The sequence below is a fragment of the Oreochromis aureus genome, linkage group 3 (assembly GCF_013358895.1).
Source record: "Oreochromis aureus strain Israel breed Guangdong linkage group 3, ZZ_aureus, whole genome shotgun sequence".
NCBI lineage: Eukaryota > Metazoa > Chordata > Actinopteri > Cichliformes > Cichlidae > Oreochromis > Oreochromis aureus.
In genome coordinates this window covers 19,507,794-19,524,556 of record NC_052944.1, presented here as the reverse complement: position 1 = coordinate 19,524,556, position 16,763 = coordinate 19,507,794, and the positions used below count along the sequence as shown (strand labels likewise).

General features: G+C 38.2%; 1 protein-coding gene and 1 long non-coding RNA gene across 2 annotated transcripts; both read right to left on the bottom strand.

Annotated features, from left to right (window-relative positions):
• Positions 1-4,412: 4,412 nt before the first annotated feature.
• LOC120433432 (GATA zinc finger domain-containing protein 14-like) lies at positions 4,413-16,393 on the bottom strand. Its single transcript, XM_039599610.1, has 5 exons — positions 16,368-16,393; positions 12,727-12,927; positions 8,897-11,092; positions 4,569-4,714; positions 4,413-4,474 (listed from the first exon to the last, which is right to left on the bottom strand). The coding sequence occupies exons 1-4, from the start codon at positions 16,391-16,393 to the stop codon at positions 4,684-4,686; spliced, it is 2,454 nt and encodes an 817-aa protein (XP_039455544.1). The 3' UTR covers positions 4,413-4,474; positions 4,569-4,683.
• LOC120438927 lies at positions 8,011-8,536 on the bottom strand. The gene is made up of 3 exons (XR_005612255.1): positions 8,397-8,536; positions 8,238-8,302; positions 8,011-8,118 (listed from the first exon to the last, which is right to left on the bottom strand). It is a non-coding gene; the product is annotated as an uncharacterized LOC120438927 (long non-coding RNA).
• Positions 16,394-16,763: the final 370 nt, after the last annotated feature.

The window sequence follows — 16,763 nt, the reverse complement described above, 5'->3', positions numbered from 1 at the left end:
CACTTCACATTTGATCAATGTCGTCATGAATTTCCTCTTACTTCTGCTGTTTTGCTTCCACCACGATAAAAATCACACTTCATGCACAGCTCTCTCTCTCTCTCTCTGTACTTCAAGAACAGTTTCCCGTCTCAAATCTCTGTTTTCTGCATTATTCATTTGCTTATTACCCACCAGTCTACCGTTGTTTACAGCGCTGTCTTTTTCTTTTTTCACTTAAATGACCTCGGACAAGAAAGCCTAATTTCTGCTGTTCAATACTGAAGAAATTTAAACTTCTTAAAATTATGCAAAATTACAGAATATTGCAGAATATTTTTAAGGTTATCTGCTATAAAACGCCAGACCAGGAAAATCTTCATGTTTTTCTGTGTTTTATTCTCAGTTACTTTGACACAAAGGCATCTGCTGTGATGTTCACAATTCTGATGAAGTCTCATGTGTATCAGTACTGATAAATGATCAGAATTATAATATTTCTGACTGTCTGAGGCAAAATTGAATCGAATCAGGACTTTGAGAAGCGGAATCGAATGGATTATAGAAATCAGTGATGATACCCAGCCCTAGTGAGCAGCCTAGGCCTGACAGAAGTGGATGTAGCTGTGGGTAATAAGAAAAGATGAAAAGAACTATTGATAACTTTTTTGTTAAGTTAAGGCCTGATCCGTCTGAAATTCATAGCCAGCTCTGACACGGTGCCATCAATCTTTGAATGCTGAAAAAGCACAGTTTATCCAGAAAACACATTATATGCTGCAATAAATGCACTGCCCAAGTGTCCCCTCTCCCCACTGCCTTTCAGCAGCATGCAACAGCAAACAGGTTGTCAGGCCAAGATGGTGATTAAGTTTAACATTTTCTACAATATTGACAAAGCACTTCAAGCACAAGTTTGTTAGTTAATAATTTAGAAATGAATATTGTATGTATGGACTGCAACTTCCCCCCAAAGAAAGTGCACATGTAAAACTGCGGTGTTAAGCGATGCGGTTGAAAAATTTGAGTGTGCCTAACTTTTGTGCCGGTGCGCCTAAATTTTTAAAGTTAGGCGCCCCGGTGCGCCCATGTCAAAAAGTTAGTCTAGAGCCCTGCTAAGCATGTGTATTTAAAGTGGCATGGAAGGTGTTGAGGTGTGGTAATTTGTAAAAAAAAAAAAAAAACAACAACAACAAAACAACAACAACAATTTCATTTGTATTTTTTTTTCATTTTTCATTGTATTTGTTTTAATTTATAATTATTATTGTTGTTGTTGTTGTTCTGTATTCTATAATGTGCATGTTTTAATCCTATAAAGTACATTGGGATATCTCTGGGTCTGCTAATTACTGACTGACTTCCACACACAACATTAATCATATACAATGATTACACAATTATTATTACTAATTAGTTATCATTTAATTATGTCAATCACATACAACAAATAAACAGGCCATCTTCCCATGGTCTGAAGGGTGCTTTTATGGTGGTAATGCTCTGAGCCGGTTCAGAGCTGGCAAACCACAGTATAAGGAAAATAATGATGGGTAATCCAATTTTGGAAGTCACCAACTGCTTTACTTACACTAACATAATTCTTGACTTGGACTATCCCACCTCAAGCTGTCCTTAGATTCTCCTAACAAATTCCCTCCGTGCCTTATAATAATATTGGCTTTTAATACCTTAATTTCATTTACAGTCAATAGTTACATAACTATACACAAGAGATTTATATCCATACATTCATTTCATTTCTGTTTCTCATGTATGCATGTTTGTCTATATATGTTTGTAAGCTTGTATAGTTTTGCGTCTTTGTATGTACAGGTACATAATTTTGTATATATGTGTGTGTGTTTTCTGTTTTTCCTTCCTTGTTGCATGTCCTTGTCCCGTGCTGTTGTTGCTTCGTAAAAAAATAAAAATTTTAAGAAGGATGCAAAATGATGTGCAATTTCAGTGTTTGAGACCTGGAGATATTGTGTGATGTTAAAAAAAGAAGCAGCAAGATCAGGTTAAGTTTTTTTAATGCTATTTTCATCAGTTGAAAATAGCATTGAAATGGGGTACGCTGTGGACAGATAGGCAGATAATCCTGCCTTTAGACCTAAGGCAAATTCAGAATCACTAATTAAACTAGCATTCGTGTTTGAGGAAGCTGCAGTACCATCACATCACACAAACATGAATGATGGTACACAGCTGGCAGGGTTTGTTCAATGTCTTTAATTGAAGCTTCTTTAGTTTATCATGAAAGACTTCAGAAGAACCTGCTTCAGAAAGAAAAAGGTGATATTAATATTATATTATTTTTATAGGGAGAGTTCATTTCAAATGTGTGCATCAGGATCACTTAGACTTTGATTTTTTACCATAATTATCCAATACAATACAATCAGAATACATACAATAATACAATACAATACATACAAGAAATATATTTAAATATTGACTGGTAAAAGTGACTGGTAACTATACAGGACATTTTCACACATCTTATAGTTTATAATGCCTTATCGTTTAGAATGCCAAGGGAGGTGATGCTATCCTGATTATCACTTTCATTTTTTTCACTGTCAGAGTCACAAGCAAAGGAGATGCTTTATGGATAAAAACTTGATCTCACTGATATTAATAACTTACATCATGACTTTATCACAGTACTTCATAAACTGACAATCAATGACACCTTTGCTTGAAATTATGTTACACTTTATATTTGTAGATAACATAAAGGTTAATTTCTAATTCTAAATCATGGTATGATTGCTCTTCATCAGAAGCTCCTCGTGGATTTTCAGTTGGAACAAAGTCGTTCTTCATACCCAGTCAAAGGAGACATTTCCTCAAGTTATTTCACAAGAGCATCAGCGCAGATGTTATTGCTGGCCTGACAGCAGCCATGACAGCAGCACCATACAGGACGCAGTGAGGAGACTGATCTTGTGGCTCACTCCATGTGATACTGTTGCAAATGTTGAGTAAAAGAAAAAAAAAGGCAATCCTTTCAGAAACTGTTGTGTAATATAGTAATATGTTTGACATGATTGTGTTAAATATATCTTACATATGCCATCCACAAGAATAGAACTGATATCAATGTCGAAGGGTGTTATCTTGGCTGCATCGATCAAAACTTGTGCAATCTCTTTTGCATTAGGGACCAGTGACAATGCAAATCCAATGTCCATGTTATTGATAATGGATCCATTACTGCAAAAGGAAAAACCCCAAACTTTGTTTTGTTTGCTTTATTTACTTGAAAAAATTGTAAAATTCTATACCATAAACAATTTACCTGAATCCAGTCACACTGATGAAGCGGAATGAAGGAAATCTTGCCAGGTAGAAAGGTTCAAGCTGTAGAAATATGAATAAACAAACTGTAAGTATGTATGCTTTGCTTTTGGGGGTTGTGCTTCTTTACTACCATGTAATTTGTGATATATTATTTGCATTATGTAATATCATAGTGCAATTAATAGTTGTTGCTAGCCATTTTTTGAATGGCTAGCATATAATTTTATGTTATATCTTTTTTCTTTAAACACTTACAAAAGCATAGCAATGAGTTGGAAAAAACATAGAGACATGAGGAGTAATTACTTTGGAGTTTTATTTCAGTTTAGCTTATGATGGAAATGTTTTTGGTATATACTTTATTGCATATATGATTTTTCTTTATCTCAATCTGTATAATCTTATGAAAAAATGGAAAAATTGTTGCCTTAAGGAGGGGATTCATAAATGCATGGATAGAAAAAGATGGCCATACACTTTTTTTTATGGTACACTACCAAAATGCTGTTATATGACAATATAAGTATATACTCTGGAATTATTCACAATACATACACTTAAGTATTATTCAAATGCAAGAAGAAAACTTACTGTTGTCTTTATCAGTGTGGATCGTTGTTTAAACGCTGTCGATGATGAAGTCAGCAAGTCAGTTGTAAATATCCCATTAACAGATCTGAATTGCACCACCAGTATTCTTACAGGCTCAGCAGTTGTAGTTGCTGCAGTTGTAGTGGTTGTAGGAGTCATCATTGGTGTTGTAGTGTTCACAGTTGAAGCCGCTGTAAATGCCAAAAAAATGAAACAAAATGTTGCTTTAACAAACAGTTCTGAGATATTATGAATTTAAAATATCCTAATGTTAAATATTGCTTACCTGAGTCACTGACAACAACATTGGTAATGTTAAAGGCTGTTATGTTTGGAGCTGCTTTGATCAAAACATTTTCAATGTCAGTGTTATTTGGCACTGACGTAGATGCAAACCGAATGTCAATGTCAGTGATGATGGATCCATTTCTGCAAAATGGAAAACATTGTTTTACTTGCATTCAGTTATCACAAATTTTATAAATATTATATAATGTTTGTTAAATTGCATCAGTATGTAAAAAATAAATTGCCTGAATCCAGTCACGTTCATTGAGCGGAATGAAGGAAATGTTGTCTTGTAGATAGGTTCAAGCTGCAGAAACACACACAATCACTGATCTTTGAGTGTTTATGCATAAGTGAGTGCAAACATTTAAATATTGCTCTAGTTCAGGAACAAAACTTACTGTTAACACTATCAGTGTGGCTCTTTGTGTGAACGCTGAAGATGATGAGTTCAGCAAGTCAGTTGTAAATATCGCTACAACATCTCTGAACTGCAACTGCTTTGTTGTAACAGCCTCAACAGTTGTAGTTGAAGCTGTAGTTGTATTTGTTACAGGTGTGGTGCTTGTAAGATTTGTTGTGGTTGCGTTTGTAGGAGTAGTCATCATTGATGTTGTAGTGCTCGCAGTTGTACTTGAAGCCACTGTAAATGCCAAAAAAATGAAACAAAATCTTGCTTTAACAAACAGTTCTGAGATATTATGAATTTAAAATATCATAATGTTAAATATTGCTTACCTGGGTCACTGACAACAACATTGGTAATGTTGAAGGCTGTTATGTTTGGAGCTGCATTGATCAAAACTTTTTCAATGTCAGTGTTATTTGGCACTGATGTAGATAAAAACCGAATGTCAATGTCAGTGATGATGGATCCACTTCTGCAAAATAAATAAACCAAATATTGTTTTAATTGCATTAACTTGTGTATTATATATTATATGATATATCATCAAACAAAAAATAAATTACCGGAATTGAGTCACTTCCATTGAGTAGTATGAAGAAAATGTTTTATTGTAAATAGGTTCAAGCTGCAGAAACACACACAATCACAGATCTGTGAGTCTGTATGCTTAAGTGAATGCATGCATTTAACCACTGTTTGACTTCAAGAGAACAAACTTACTGTTGTCACTATCAGTGATGATCTATTTTTAAATGCTGGAGATGATGAGTTCCGCAAGTCAAGTGTAAATGTCTCTCCAACAGATGTGAACTGCAACAGCTTTGTTATAACTGGCTCAGCAGTGGTAGTTGTTACAGGTGTAGAAAACAAAGAGGAAGAAAAAAAACCATTAAAAACAAAGTCATTTTTCATAAACACACAATGCTGTTTTTATACATGGTGGATCTAATTTAAAGGAGTCTCTCTACTGTTTAGCACATTAGATAATTATGTTGGTGTTATCTGAGAGAATAATTAAATAAATAACTAGAAAGATGTTCATGCAACAAACAATAATAAATTCTATATGATATTAAATATGAATAGGTATATTGCATAACAATAAACCACTTCAGGAGTGGCATATGTGACTTCTGTTTACTCACTGTTTACTTGGGTTGCTACAACAGATGTGTTATCAATACTGAGGTTGAAAGTGTTGTTGGGGTTAGACACCGCTTGAACTAAAGTTTTTTGAACATCTGCAGCCTGTGGGATTTCTGTAGGTGTTATTGTGTTGTTAAAAACAACCTGCACTTCTGCTTCAGTATTAGATGCTCGTGTTTTGCTCCCAGCTTGTCTAAAGAAAAAGTAGAAAAACTCAGTTCTTAATTAAATATTTTAAATTAACATTAATTATTTGTGATTACTGATAATAAGATTAGCGTTGCTATAAATGAACAAAAGTAAAAATCTTACCTGAATGCTATGACAATTACACGGCTGAAAAGTAAACCATATTGACGTCTATAGATGAATTCATACTGTGCGGAGCAAAGTAGAAGTTAATTAATTAATTCAAATGTAGCTGTAATCAGCTGGAATTTTAACAATATTCCATCTTAGTATTTTACTCACCACTACTACCACTTGCTCCTCAAGTGCCTTAAATTGTGGGCTGTTTTTATCTTCCAGTTGAGGCACAAAGGGTTTAACCAAAACTGCTGCAACAACAACAATTGGTGCGCGAACTACTGCCACTGCTGTTGTTGTTGTTGCTGTTGTTGTTGTTGTTGATGATGATGTTGTTGTTGCTGCTGCTGTTGTTGTTGAACCAGTTGCTGTTGTTGCCGCAGTTGAACCGGGCGTTGTTGTTGAAGCTGTTGTAGACGCAGTAGTTGTATTTGTTACAGGTGTGGTGCTTATAAGATTTGCTGTGGTTGCGTTTGTAGGGGTAGTGATCATTGGTGTTGTAGCGTTCACAGGTGTAGTTGAAGCTGTTGTAGACGCAGTAGTTGTATTTGTTACAGGTGTGGTGCTTGTAAGATTTGCTGTGGTTGCGTTTGTAGGAGTAGTGATCATTGGTGTTGTAGCGTTCACAGTTGTAGTTGAAGCTGTTGTGGATGCAGTAGTTGTATTTGTTACAGGTGTGGTGTTTGTAAGATTTGCTGTGGTTGCGTTTGTAGGGGTAGTGATCATTGGTGTTGTAGCGTTCACATTTGTTGTTGAAGCTGTTGTAGACGCAGTAGTTGTATTTGTTACAGGTGTGGTGCTTGTAAGATTTGCTGTGGTTGCGTTTGTAGGGGTAGTGATCATTGGTGTTGTAGTGTTCACAGGTGTAGTTGAAGCTGTTGTAGACGCAGTAGTTGTATTTGTTACAGGTGTGGTGCTTGTAAGATTTTCTGTGGTTGCGTTTGTAGGGGTAGTGATCATTGTAGTGTTCACAGGTGTAGTTGAAGCCACTGTAGATGCCAAGAAATGAAGAGGTGGTGCTTTAACAAGCAATTCTAAGATATTATGAATTTAAAACATGATCATATTAAATATTGCTTACCTGGGTCACTGACAACAACATTGGTAATGTTGAAGGCTGTTATGTTTGGAGCTGCATTGATCAAAACTTTTTCAATGTCAGTGTTATTTGGCACTGATGTAGATAAAAACCGAATGTCAATGTCAGTGATGATGGATCCACTTCTGCAAAATAAATAAACCAAATATTGTTTTAATTGCATTAACTTGTGTATTATATATTATATGATATATCATCAAACAAAAAATAAATTACCGGAATTGAGTCACTTCCATTGAGTAGTATGAAGAAAATGTTTTATTGTAAATAGGTTCAAGCTGCAGAAACACACACAATCACAGATCTGTGAGTCTGTATGCTTAAGTGAATGCATGCATTTAACCACTGTTTGACTTCAAGAGAACAAACTTACTGTTGTCACTATCAGTGATGATCTATTTTTAAATGCTGGAGATGATCGGTCCAGCAAGTCAAGTGTAAATGGTTCTCCAACAGATGTGAACTGCAACAGCTTTGTTATAACTGGCTCAGCAGTGGTAGTTGTTACAGGTGTAGAAAACAAAGAGGAAGAAAAAAAACCATTAAAAACAAAGTCATTTTTCATAAACACACAATGCTGTTTTTATACATGGTGGATCTAATTTAAAGGAGTCTCTCTACTGTTTAGCACATTAGATAATTATGTTGGTGTTATCTGAGAGAATAATTAAATAAATAACTAGAAAGATGTTCATGCAACAAACAATAATAAATTCTATATGATATTAAATATGAATAGGTATATTGCATAACAATAAACCACTTCAGGAGTGGCATATGTGACTTCTGTTTACTCACTGTTTACTTGGGTTGCTACAACAGATGTGTTATCAATACTGAGGCTGAAATTGTTGTTGGGGTTAGACACCGCTTGAACTAAAGTTTTTGAACATCTGCAGCCTGTGGGATTTCTGTAGGTGTTATTGTGTTGTTAAAAACAACCTGCACTTCTGCTTCAGTATTAGATGCTCGTGTTTTGCTCCCAGCTTGTCTAAAGAAAAAGTAGAAAAACTCAGTTCTTAATTAAATATTTTAAATTAACATTAATTATTTGTGATTACTGATAATAAGATTAGCGTTGCTATAAATGAACAAAAGTAAAAATCTTACCTGAATGCTATGACAATTACACGGCTGAAAAGTAAACCATATTGACGTCTATAGATGAATTCATACTGTGCGGAGCAAAGTAGAAATTAATTAATTAATTTAAATATAGTTGTAATCAGCTGGAATTTTAACAATATTCCATCTTAGTATTTTACTCACCACTACTACCACTTGCTCCTCAAGTGCCTTAAATTGTGGGCTGTTTTTATCTTCCAGTTGAGGCACAAAGGGTTTAACCAAAACTGCTGCAACAACAACAATTGGTGCGCGAACTACTGCCACTGCTGTTGTTGTTGTTGTTGCTGTTGTTGTTGTTGATGATGATGTTGTTGTTGCTGCTGCTGTTGTTGTTGAACCAGTTGCTGTTGTTGCCGCAGTTGAACCGGGCGTTGTTGTTGAAGCTGTTGTAGACGCAGTAGTTGTATTTGTTACAGGTGTGGTGCTTGTAAGATTTGCTGTGGTTGCGTTTGTAGGAGTAGTGATCATTGGTGTTGTAGCGTTCACAGTTGTAGTTGAAGCTGTTGTGGATGCAGTAGTTGTATTTGTTACAGGTGTGGTGTTTGTAAGATTTGCTGTGGTTGCGTTTGTAGGGGTAGTGATCATTGGTGTTGTAGCGTTCACATTTGTTGTTGAAGCTGTTGTAGACACAGTAGCTGTATTTGTTACAGGTGTGGTGCTTGTAAGATTTGCTGTGGTTGCGTTTGTAGGAGTAGTGATCATTGGTGTTGTAGCGTTCACAGTTGTAGTTGAAGCTGTTGTGGATGCAGTAGTTGTATTTGTTACAGGTGTGGTGCTTGTAAGATTTGCTGTGGTTGCGTTTGTAGGGGTAGTGATCATTGGTGTTGTAGCGTTCACAGGTGTAGTTGAAGCTGTTGTAGACACAGTAGTTGTATTTGTTACAGGTGTGGTGCTTGTAAGATTTGCTGTGGTTGCGTTTGTAGGGGTAGTGATCATTGGTGTTGTAGCGTTCACAGGTGTAGTTGAAGCTGTTGTAGACACAGTAGTTGTATTTGTTACAGGTGTGGTGCTTGTAAGATTTGCTGTGGTTGCGTTTGTAGGGGTAGTGATCATTGGTGTTGTAGTGTTCACAGGTGTAGTTGAAGCTGTTGTAGACACAGTAGTTGTATTTGTTACAGGTGTGGTGCTTGTAAGATTTGCTGTGGTTGCATTTGTAGGAGTAGTGATCATTGGTGTTGTAGTGTTCACAGGTGTAGTTGAAGCTGTTGTAGACACAGTAGTTGTATTTGTTACAGGTGTGGTGCTTGTAAGATTTGCTGTGGTTGCGTTTGTAGGGGTAGTGATCATTGGTGTTGTAGTGTTCACAGGTGTAGTTGAAGCTGTTGTAGACACAGTAGTTGTATTTGTTACAGGTGTGGTGCTTGTAAGATTTGCTGTGGATGCGTTTGTAAGGGTAGTGATCATTGGTGTTGTAGCATTCACAGGTGTAGTTGAAGCTGTTGTAGACACAGTAGTTGTATTTGTTACAGGTGTGGTGCTTGTAAGATTTGCTGTGGTTGCGTTTGTAGGGGTAGTGATCATTGGTGTTGTAGCGTTCACAGGTGTAGTTGAAGCTGTTGTAGACACAGTAGTTGTATTTGTTACAGGTGTGGTGCTTGTAAGATTTGCTGTGGTTGCATTTGTAGGGGTAGTGATCATTGGTGTTGTAGCGTTCACAGGTGTAGTTGAAGCTGTTGTAGACACAGTAGTTGTATTTGTTACAGGTGTGGTGCTTGTAAGATTTTCTGTGGTTGCGTTTGTAGGGGTAGTGATCATTGGTGTTGTAGCGTTCACAGGTGTAGTTGAAGCTGTTGTAGACACTGTAGTTGTATTTGTTACAGGTGTGGTGCTTGTAAGATTTTCTGTGGTTGCATTTGTAGGGGTAGTGATTATTGGTGTTGTAGCGTTCACAGGTGTAGTTGAAGCTGTTGTAGACGCAGTAGTTGTATTTGTTACAGGTGTGGTGTTTGTAAGATTTTCTGTGGTTCCGTTTGTAGGGGTAGTGATCATTGGTGTTGTAGCGTTCACAGGTGTAGTTGAAGCTGTTGTAGACGCAGTAGTTGTATTTGTTACAGGTGTGGTGCTTGTAAGATTTGCTGTGGTTGCGTTTGTAGGGGTAGTGATCATTGGTGTTGTAGCGTTCACAGGTGTAGCTGAAGCTGTTGTAGACACAGTAGTTGTATTTGTTACAGGTGTGGTGTTTGTAAGATTTTCTGTGGTTGCGTTTGTAGGGGTAGTGATCATTGGTGTTGTAGCGTTCACAGGTGTAGTTGAAGCTGTTGTAGACACAGTAGTTGTATTTGTTACAGGTGTGGTGTTTGTAAGATTTTCTGTGGTTGCGTTTGTAGGGGTAGTGATCATTGGTGTTGTAGCGTTCACAGGTGTAGCTGAAGCTGTTGTAGACGCAGTAGTTGTATTTGTTACAGGTGTGGTGTTTGTAAGATTTTCTGTGGTTGCGTTTGTAGGGGTAGTGATCATTGGTGTTGTAGCGTTCACAGGTGTAGCTGAAGCTGTTGTAGACGCAGTAGTTGTATTTGTTACAGGTGTGGTGTTTGTAAGATTTTCTGTGGTTGCGTTTGTAGGGGTAGTGATCATTGGTGTTGTAGCGTTCACAGGTGTAGTTGAAGCTGTTGTAGACGCAGTAGTTGTATTTGTTACAGGTGTGGTGCTTGTAAGATTTTCTGTGGTTGCATTTGTAGGGGTAGTGATCATTGGTGTTGTAGTGTTCACAGGTGTAGTTGAAGCTGTTGTAGACGCAGTAGTTGTATTTGTTACAGGTGTGGTGCTTGTAAGATTTTCTGTGGTTGCGTTTGTAGGGGTAGTGATCATTGTAGTGTTCACAGGTGTAGTTGAAGCCACTGTAGATGCCAAGAAATGAAGAGGTGGTGCTTTAACAAGCAATTCTAAGATATTATGAATTTAAAACATGATCATATTAAATATTGCTTACCTGGGTCACTGACAACAACATTGGTAATGTTGAAGGCTGTTATGTTTGGAGCTGCATTGATCAAAACATTTTCAATGTCAGTGTCATTTGGCACTGATGTAGATGCAAACTGAATGTCAATGTCACTGATGATGGATCCATTTCTGCAAAATCAATAAACCATATATTGTTTTACTTGCATGAATTCATTATGTATTATATATTATATGTAATCATCAAAGAAAAAATAAATTACCGGAATTCAGTCACATTCATTGAGTAGTATGAAGAAAATGTTTTATTGTAAATAGGTTCAAGCTGCAGAAACACACAATATCAAAGATCTGTGAGTCTGTATGCTTAAGTGAATGCATGCATTTAACCACTGTTTGACTTCAAGAGAACAAACTTACTGTTGTCACTATCAGTGATGATCTATTTTTAAATGCTGGAGATGATCGGTCCAGCAAGTCAAGTGTAAATGGTTCTCCAACAGATGTGAACTGCAACAGCTTTGTTATAACTGGCTCAGCAGTTGTAGTTGTTACAGGTGTAGAAAACATAGGAAGAAAAAAGGAATTGAAATCAAATCACTCAACTCAATCTTATTTAAAGGAGTCTTTCTGATGTTTAGCACATTAAATAATTATATTGTTTTTTTGAGAAAGAGAGAGTAATGAAATAAATCACTACACAGATGTTCATGCCACGAACAATAATACATTCTATATGATATTAAATATGAATAGGTATGTTGCCTGGTTTAAAAATAAACCACTTCAGAAGGGGCATGTGTGACTTCTATTTACTCACGGTTTACTTGGGTTGCTACGACAGATGTTTTATCAATACTGAGGTTGAAAGTGTTGTTGGGGTTAGACACCGCTTTGACGAAGGTTTGTCGAACATCTTCAGCCTGTGGGATTTCCGCAGGTGTTATTGTGTTGTTAAACACAACCTCCACTTCTGCTTCAGTATCAGGATCTGTTCGTGTTTTGGTCCCAGCTGGTCTACATAAAAGAAAGAACAAAACTGCAATTGTTAATTAAATATGTTTAATTAACATGCATTTTTGCCATTACTGATAATAAGATTAATTTTGCTATAAATGAACAAAAGTACAAATCTTACCTGAATGCTATGACAATTACACGGCTGAAAAGTAAACCGTATTGACGTCTATAGATGAATTCATACTGTGCGGAGCAAAGTAGAAATTAATTAATTAATTCAAATGTAGCTGTAATCAGCTGGAATTTTAACAACATCTCACTATCTTACTCACCACTACCACCACTTCTGCCGCAAGTGCCTTAAATTGTGGACTACTTTTATCTTCTAGTTGAGGTACAAAGGGTTTAACCAAAACTGCTGCAAGAACAACAACTGGTGCACGAACTACCGCTACTGCTGTTGTTGTTGTTGTTGTTGCTGGTGTTGTCGTTCTTGCTGGTGTTGTGGTTGTTGTTGTTGTTGCTGGTGTTGTCGTTCTTGCTGGTGTTGTGGTTGTTGTTGTTGTTGCTCCTGCTGCTGCTGCTGTTGTTGAAGCTGTTGTTGTTGAACCTGTTGTTGTTGAAGCCGTTGTTGTTGAACCAGTTGTTGTTGTTGTTGCCGCAGTTGAACCAATTGTTGTTGTTGGTGCAGTTTCTGTTGAACGAGGTGTTGTTAGAGTTGCTGCAGTTGAACCAATTGTTGTTGTTGCCGCTGTTGCTGTTGTTATTGTTGTTGCCAGAGTTGAACCAGTTGTTGTTGTTACTGCAGTTTCTGTTGAAGCAGGAGTTGTTATAGTGGCTGCAGTTGAACCAGTTGTTGTTGTTGCCACTGTTGAACCAGCTGTTGTTGTTGTCATGGTTGTTGTTGATGCCGGAGTTGCTGTTGTTGAACCATCAGTTGCTCTTGTTGAAGTCACAGTTGCTGTAGATGAACCTTCAGTTGTTGTTGATGCCACAGTTGCTATTGTTGATGCCACAGTTGCTGTTGTTGAAGCTTCAGTTGTTGTTGATGCCACAGTTGCTGTTGTTGAACCATCAGTTGTTGTTGATGCCACAGTTGCTGTTGTTGAACCTTCAGTTGCTGTTGTTGAAGCCGGAGTTGTTGTTGATGCCACCGTTGCTGTTGTTGAAGCTTCAGTTGTTGTTAATACCAGAGTTGGTGTTGTTGAACCTTCAGTTGCTGTTGTTGAACCATCAGTTGCTCTTGTTGAAGTCACAGTTGCTGTAGATGAACCTTCAGTTGTTGTTGATGCCACAGTTGCTATTGTTGATGCCACAGTTGCTGTTGTTGAAGCTTCAGTTGTTGTTGATGCCACAGTTGCTGTTGTTGAACCATCAGTTGTTGTTGATGCCACAGTTGCTGTTGTTGAACCTTCAGTTGCTGTTGTTGAAGCCGGAGTTGTTGTTGATGCCACCGTTGCTGTTGTTGAAGCTTCAGTTGTTGTTAATACCAGAGTTGGTGTTGTTGAACCTTCAGTTGCTGTTGTTGAACCTTCAGTTGTTGTTGATGCCACAGTTGCTGTTGTTGATGCCACAGTTGCTGTTGTTGAACCATCAGTTGCTGTTGTTGAAGCTTCAGTTGTTGTTGATGCCACAGTTGCTGTTGTTGAAGCTTCAGTTGCTGTTGTTGAACCTTCACTTGTTGTTGATGCCACTGTTGCTGTTGTTGAAGCTTCAGTTGCTGTTGTTGAAGCCGGAGTTGTTGTTGATGCCACAGTTGCTGTTGTTGAACCATCAGTTGCTGTTGTTGAACCTTCACTTGTTGTTGATGCCACTGTTGCTGTTGTTGAAGCTTCAGTTGCTGTTGTTGAACCTTCAGTTGTTGTTGAAGCCACAGTTGCTGTTGTTGATGCCACAGTTGCTGTTGTTGAACCATCAGTTGCTGTTGTTGAACCTTCACTTGTTGTTGATGCCACTGTTGCTGTTGTTGAAGCTTCAGTTGTTGTTGATGCCACAGTTGCTGTTGTTGAACCTTCAGTTGTTGTTGATGCCAAAGTTGCTGTTGTTGATGCCACAGTTGCTGTTGTTGAACCATCAGTTGTCGTTGATGCCACAGTTGCTGTTGTTGAACCATCAGTTGCTGTTGTTGAACCTTCACTTGTTGTTGATGCCACTGTTGCTGTTGTTGAACCATCAGTTGTTGTTGATGCCACAGTTGCTGTTGTTGAACCTTCCGTTGCTGTTGTTGAAGCTTCAGTTGTTGTTGATGCCACAGTTGCTGTTGTTGAACCTTCAGTTGTTGTTGATGCCACAGTTGCTATTGTTGATACATCAGTTGCTGTTGTTGAAGCTTCAGTTGTTGTTGATGCCACCGTTGCTGTTGTTGAAACGTCAGTTGTTGTTAATACCAGAGTTGGTGTTGTTGAACCTTCAGTTGCTGTTGTTGAACCTTCAGTTGTTGTTGATGCCACAGTTGCTGTTGTTGATGCCACAGTTGCTGTTGATGAACCATCAGTTGCTGTTGTTGAACCTTCAGTTGTTGTTGATGCCACAGTTGCTGTTGTTGAACCATCAGTTGTTGTTAATGCCAGAATTGGTGTTGTTGAACCTTCAGTTGCTGTTGTTGAACCTTCACTTGTTGTTGATGCCACAATTGCTGTTGTTGAAGCTTCAGTTGCTGTTGTTGAAGCCGAAGTTGTTGTTGATGCCACCGTTGCTGTTATTGAAGCTTCAGTTGTTGTTAATACCAGAGTTGGTGTTGTTGAACCTTCAGCTGCTGTTGTTGAACCTTCAGTTGTTGTTGATGCCACAGTTGCTGTTGTTGAACCATCAGTTGTCGTTGATGCCACAGTTGCTGTTGTTGAACCTTCACTTGTTGTTGATGCCACTGTTGCTGTTGTTGAAGCTTCAGTTGTTGTTGATGCCACAGTTGCTGTTGTTGAACTGTCAGTTGTTGTTGATGCCACAGTTGCTGTTGTTGAACCTTCAGTTGCTGTTGTTGAAGCTTCAGTTGTTGTTGATGCCACAGTTGCTGTTGTTGAACCTTCAGTTGTTGTTGATGCCACAGTTGCTGTTGTTGAAGCTTCACTTGCTGTTGTTGAACCTTCAGTTGTTGTTGATTCCATATTTGCTGTTGTTGAACCATCAGTTGCTGTTGTTGAACTGTCAGTTATTGTTGATGCCACAGTTGCTGTTGTTGAACCATCAGTTGCTCTTGTTGAACTGTCAGTTGTTGTTGATGCCACAGTTGCTGTTGTTGAACCATCAGTTGCTGTTTTTAAAGCTTCAGTTGTTGCTGATGCCACAGTTGCTGTTGTTGAACCCTCAGTTACTGTTGTTGAGCCTTCAGTTGTTGTTGATGACCCTTCAGTTGTTGAAGCTTCAGTTGTTGTTGATGCCACAGTTGCTGTTGTTGAACTGTCAGTTGTTGTTGATGCTTCAGTTGCTGTTGTTGAACCATCAGTTGCTGTTGTTGAAGCTTCAGTTGTTGTTGATGCCACAGTTGCTGTTGTTGAACCTTCAGTTGTTGTTGATGCCACAGTTGCTATTGTTGATACCACAGTTGCTGTTGTTGAACCATCAGTTGCTGTTGTTGAACCTTCAGTTGTTGTTGATGCCACAGTTGCTGTTGTTGAACCATCAGTTGCTGTTGTTGAACCTTCCGTTGCTGTTGTTGAAGCTTCAGTTGTTGTTGATGCCACAGTTGCTGTTGTTGAACCATCAGTTGCTGTTGTTGAAGCTTCAGTTGTTGTTGATGCCACAGTTGCTGTTGTTGAACCATCAGTTGCTGTTGTTGAAGCTTCAGTTGTTGTTGATGGCACAGTTAATGTTGTTGAACCATCAGTTGCTGTTGTTGAAGCTTCAGTTGTTGTTGATGCCACAGTTGTTGTTGTTGAACCATCAGTTGCTGTTGTTGAAGCTTCAGTTGTTGTTGATGGCACAGTTGCTGTTGTTGAACCATCAGTTCCTGTTGTTGAAGCTTCAGTTGTTGTTGATGCCACAGTTGCTGTTGTTGAACCCTCAGTTACTGTTGTTGAGCCTTCAGTTGTTGTTGATGAACCTTCAGTTGTTGAAGCTTCAGTTGTTGTTGAACCATTAGTTGCAGATACACTACAGTTTGCTGCAGCAGTTGGTGTAGTAGCAACTATTTTTGAAAAGCAGACAGATTACTACACTTAACACAAATGCTACTGAAAACACATGCATATGTATGTATATATAGATATTTATGAATACATTTAGATCAGGCAACTGACGGAAGGGTTAACTGACGGCACGACCATAGCTGGACTGGCCATCGGGCATACCAGCATGCCCAGATGGTGATTTTTCGTTTTTATGGGCTTTTTTTTTTTTTTTTTTTTTTTGTAACGGTATAAACAATGAAAGGTGGTGGATTGTCCAGATGCTGGCCAATGTGTAAAAATAACTCAGTTGTTTGTTGGTGGCTATGGCGGAGCTTCCACAGAGGCCAGCATGTAGATGAGGGAAAGGTGAGGCAGGAGGAGGAGAGACCTGAGGCGGCCGCCGGTCCGAGTGTCAGGTGAACTGAACTTCAGGTAAGAAGTTATGACCGGCAGCCTATCTGGGTCAGATATAAACCAAGTTTAGGTGTAGTTTATTTTCATTGTGCTGACTCTTTGCCGTCAGTTACAATAACTCGTACTG

What these genes read in the sequence shown, in the direction of transcription:
- LOC120433432 (XM_039599610.1), bottom strand. Translation starts at nt 16,393, where the DNA reads ATGGCCAGTCCAGCTATGGTCGTGCC. An exon ending in AGTCCAGCTATGGTCGTGCC is followed by an intron (nt 12,928 to 16,367) that starts GTCAGTTAACCC and finishes CTGCTTCAACAG; the next exon opens with AAACTGCAGTAACAACAACA. An exon ending in AAGCACCACACCTGTAACAA is followed by an intron (nt 4,715 to 8,896) that starts ATACAGCTACTG and finishes CACCTGTAACAA; the next exon opens with ATACAACTACAGCTTCAACT.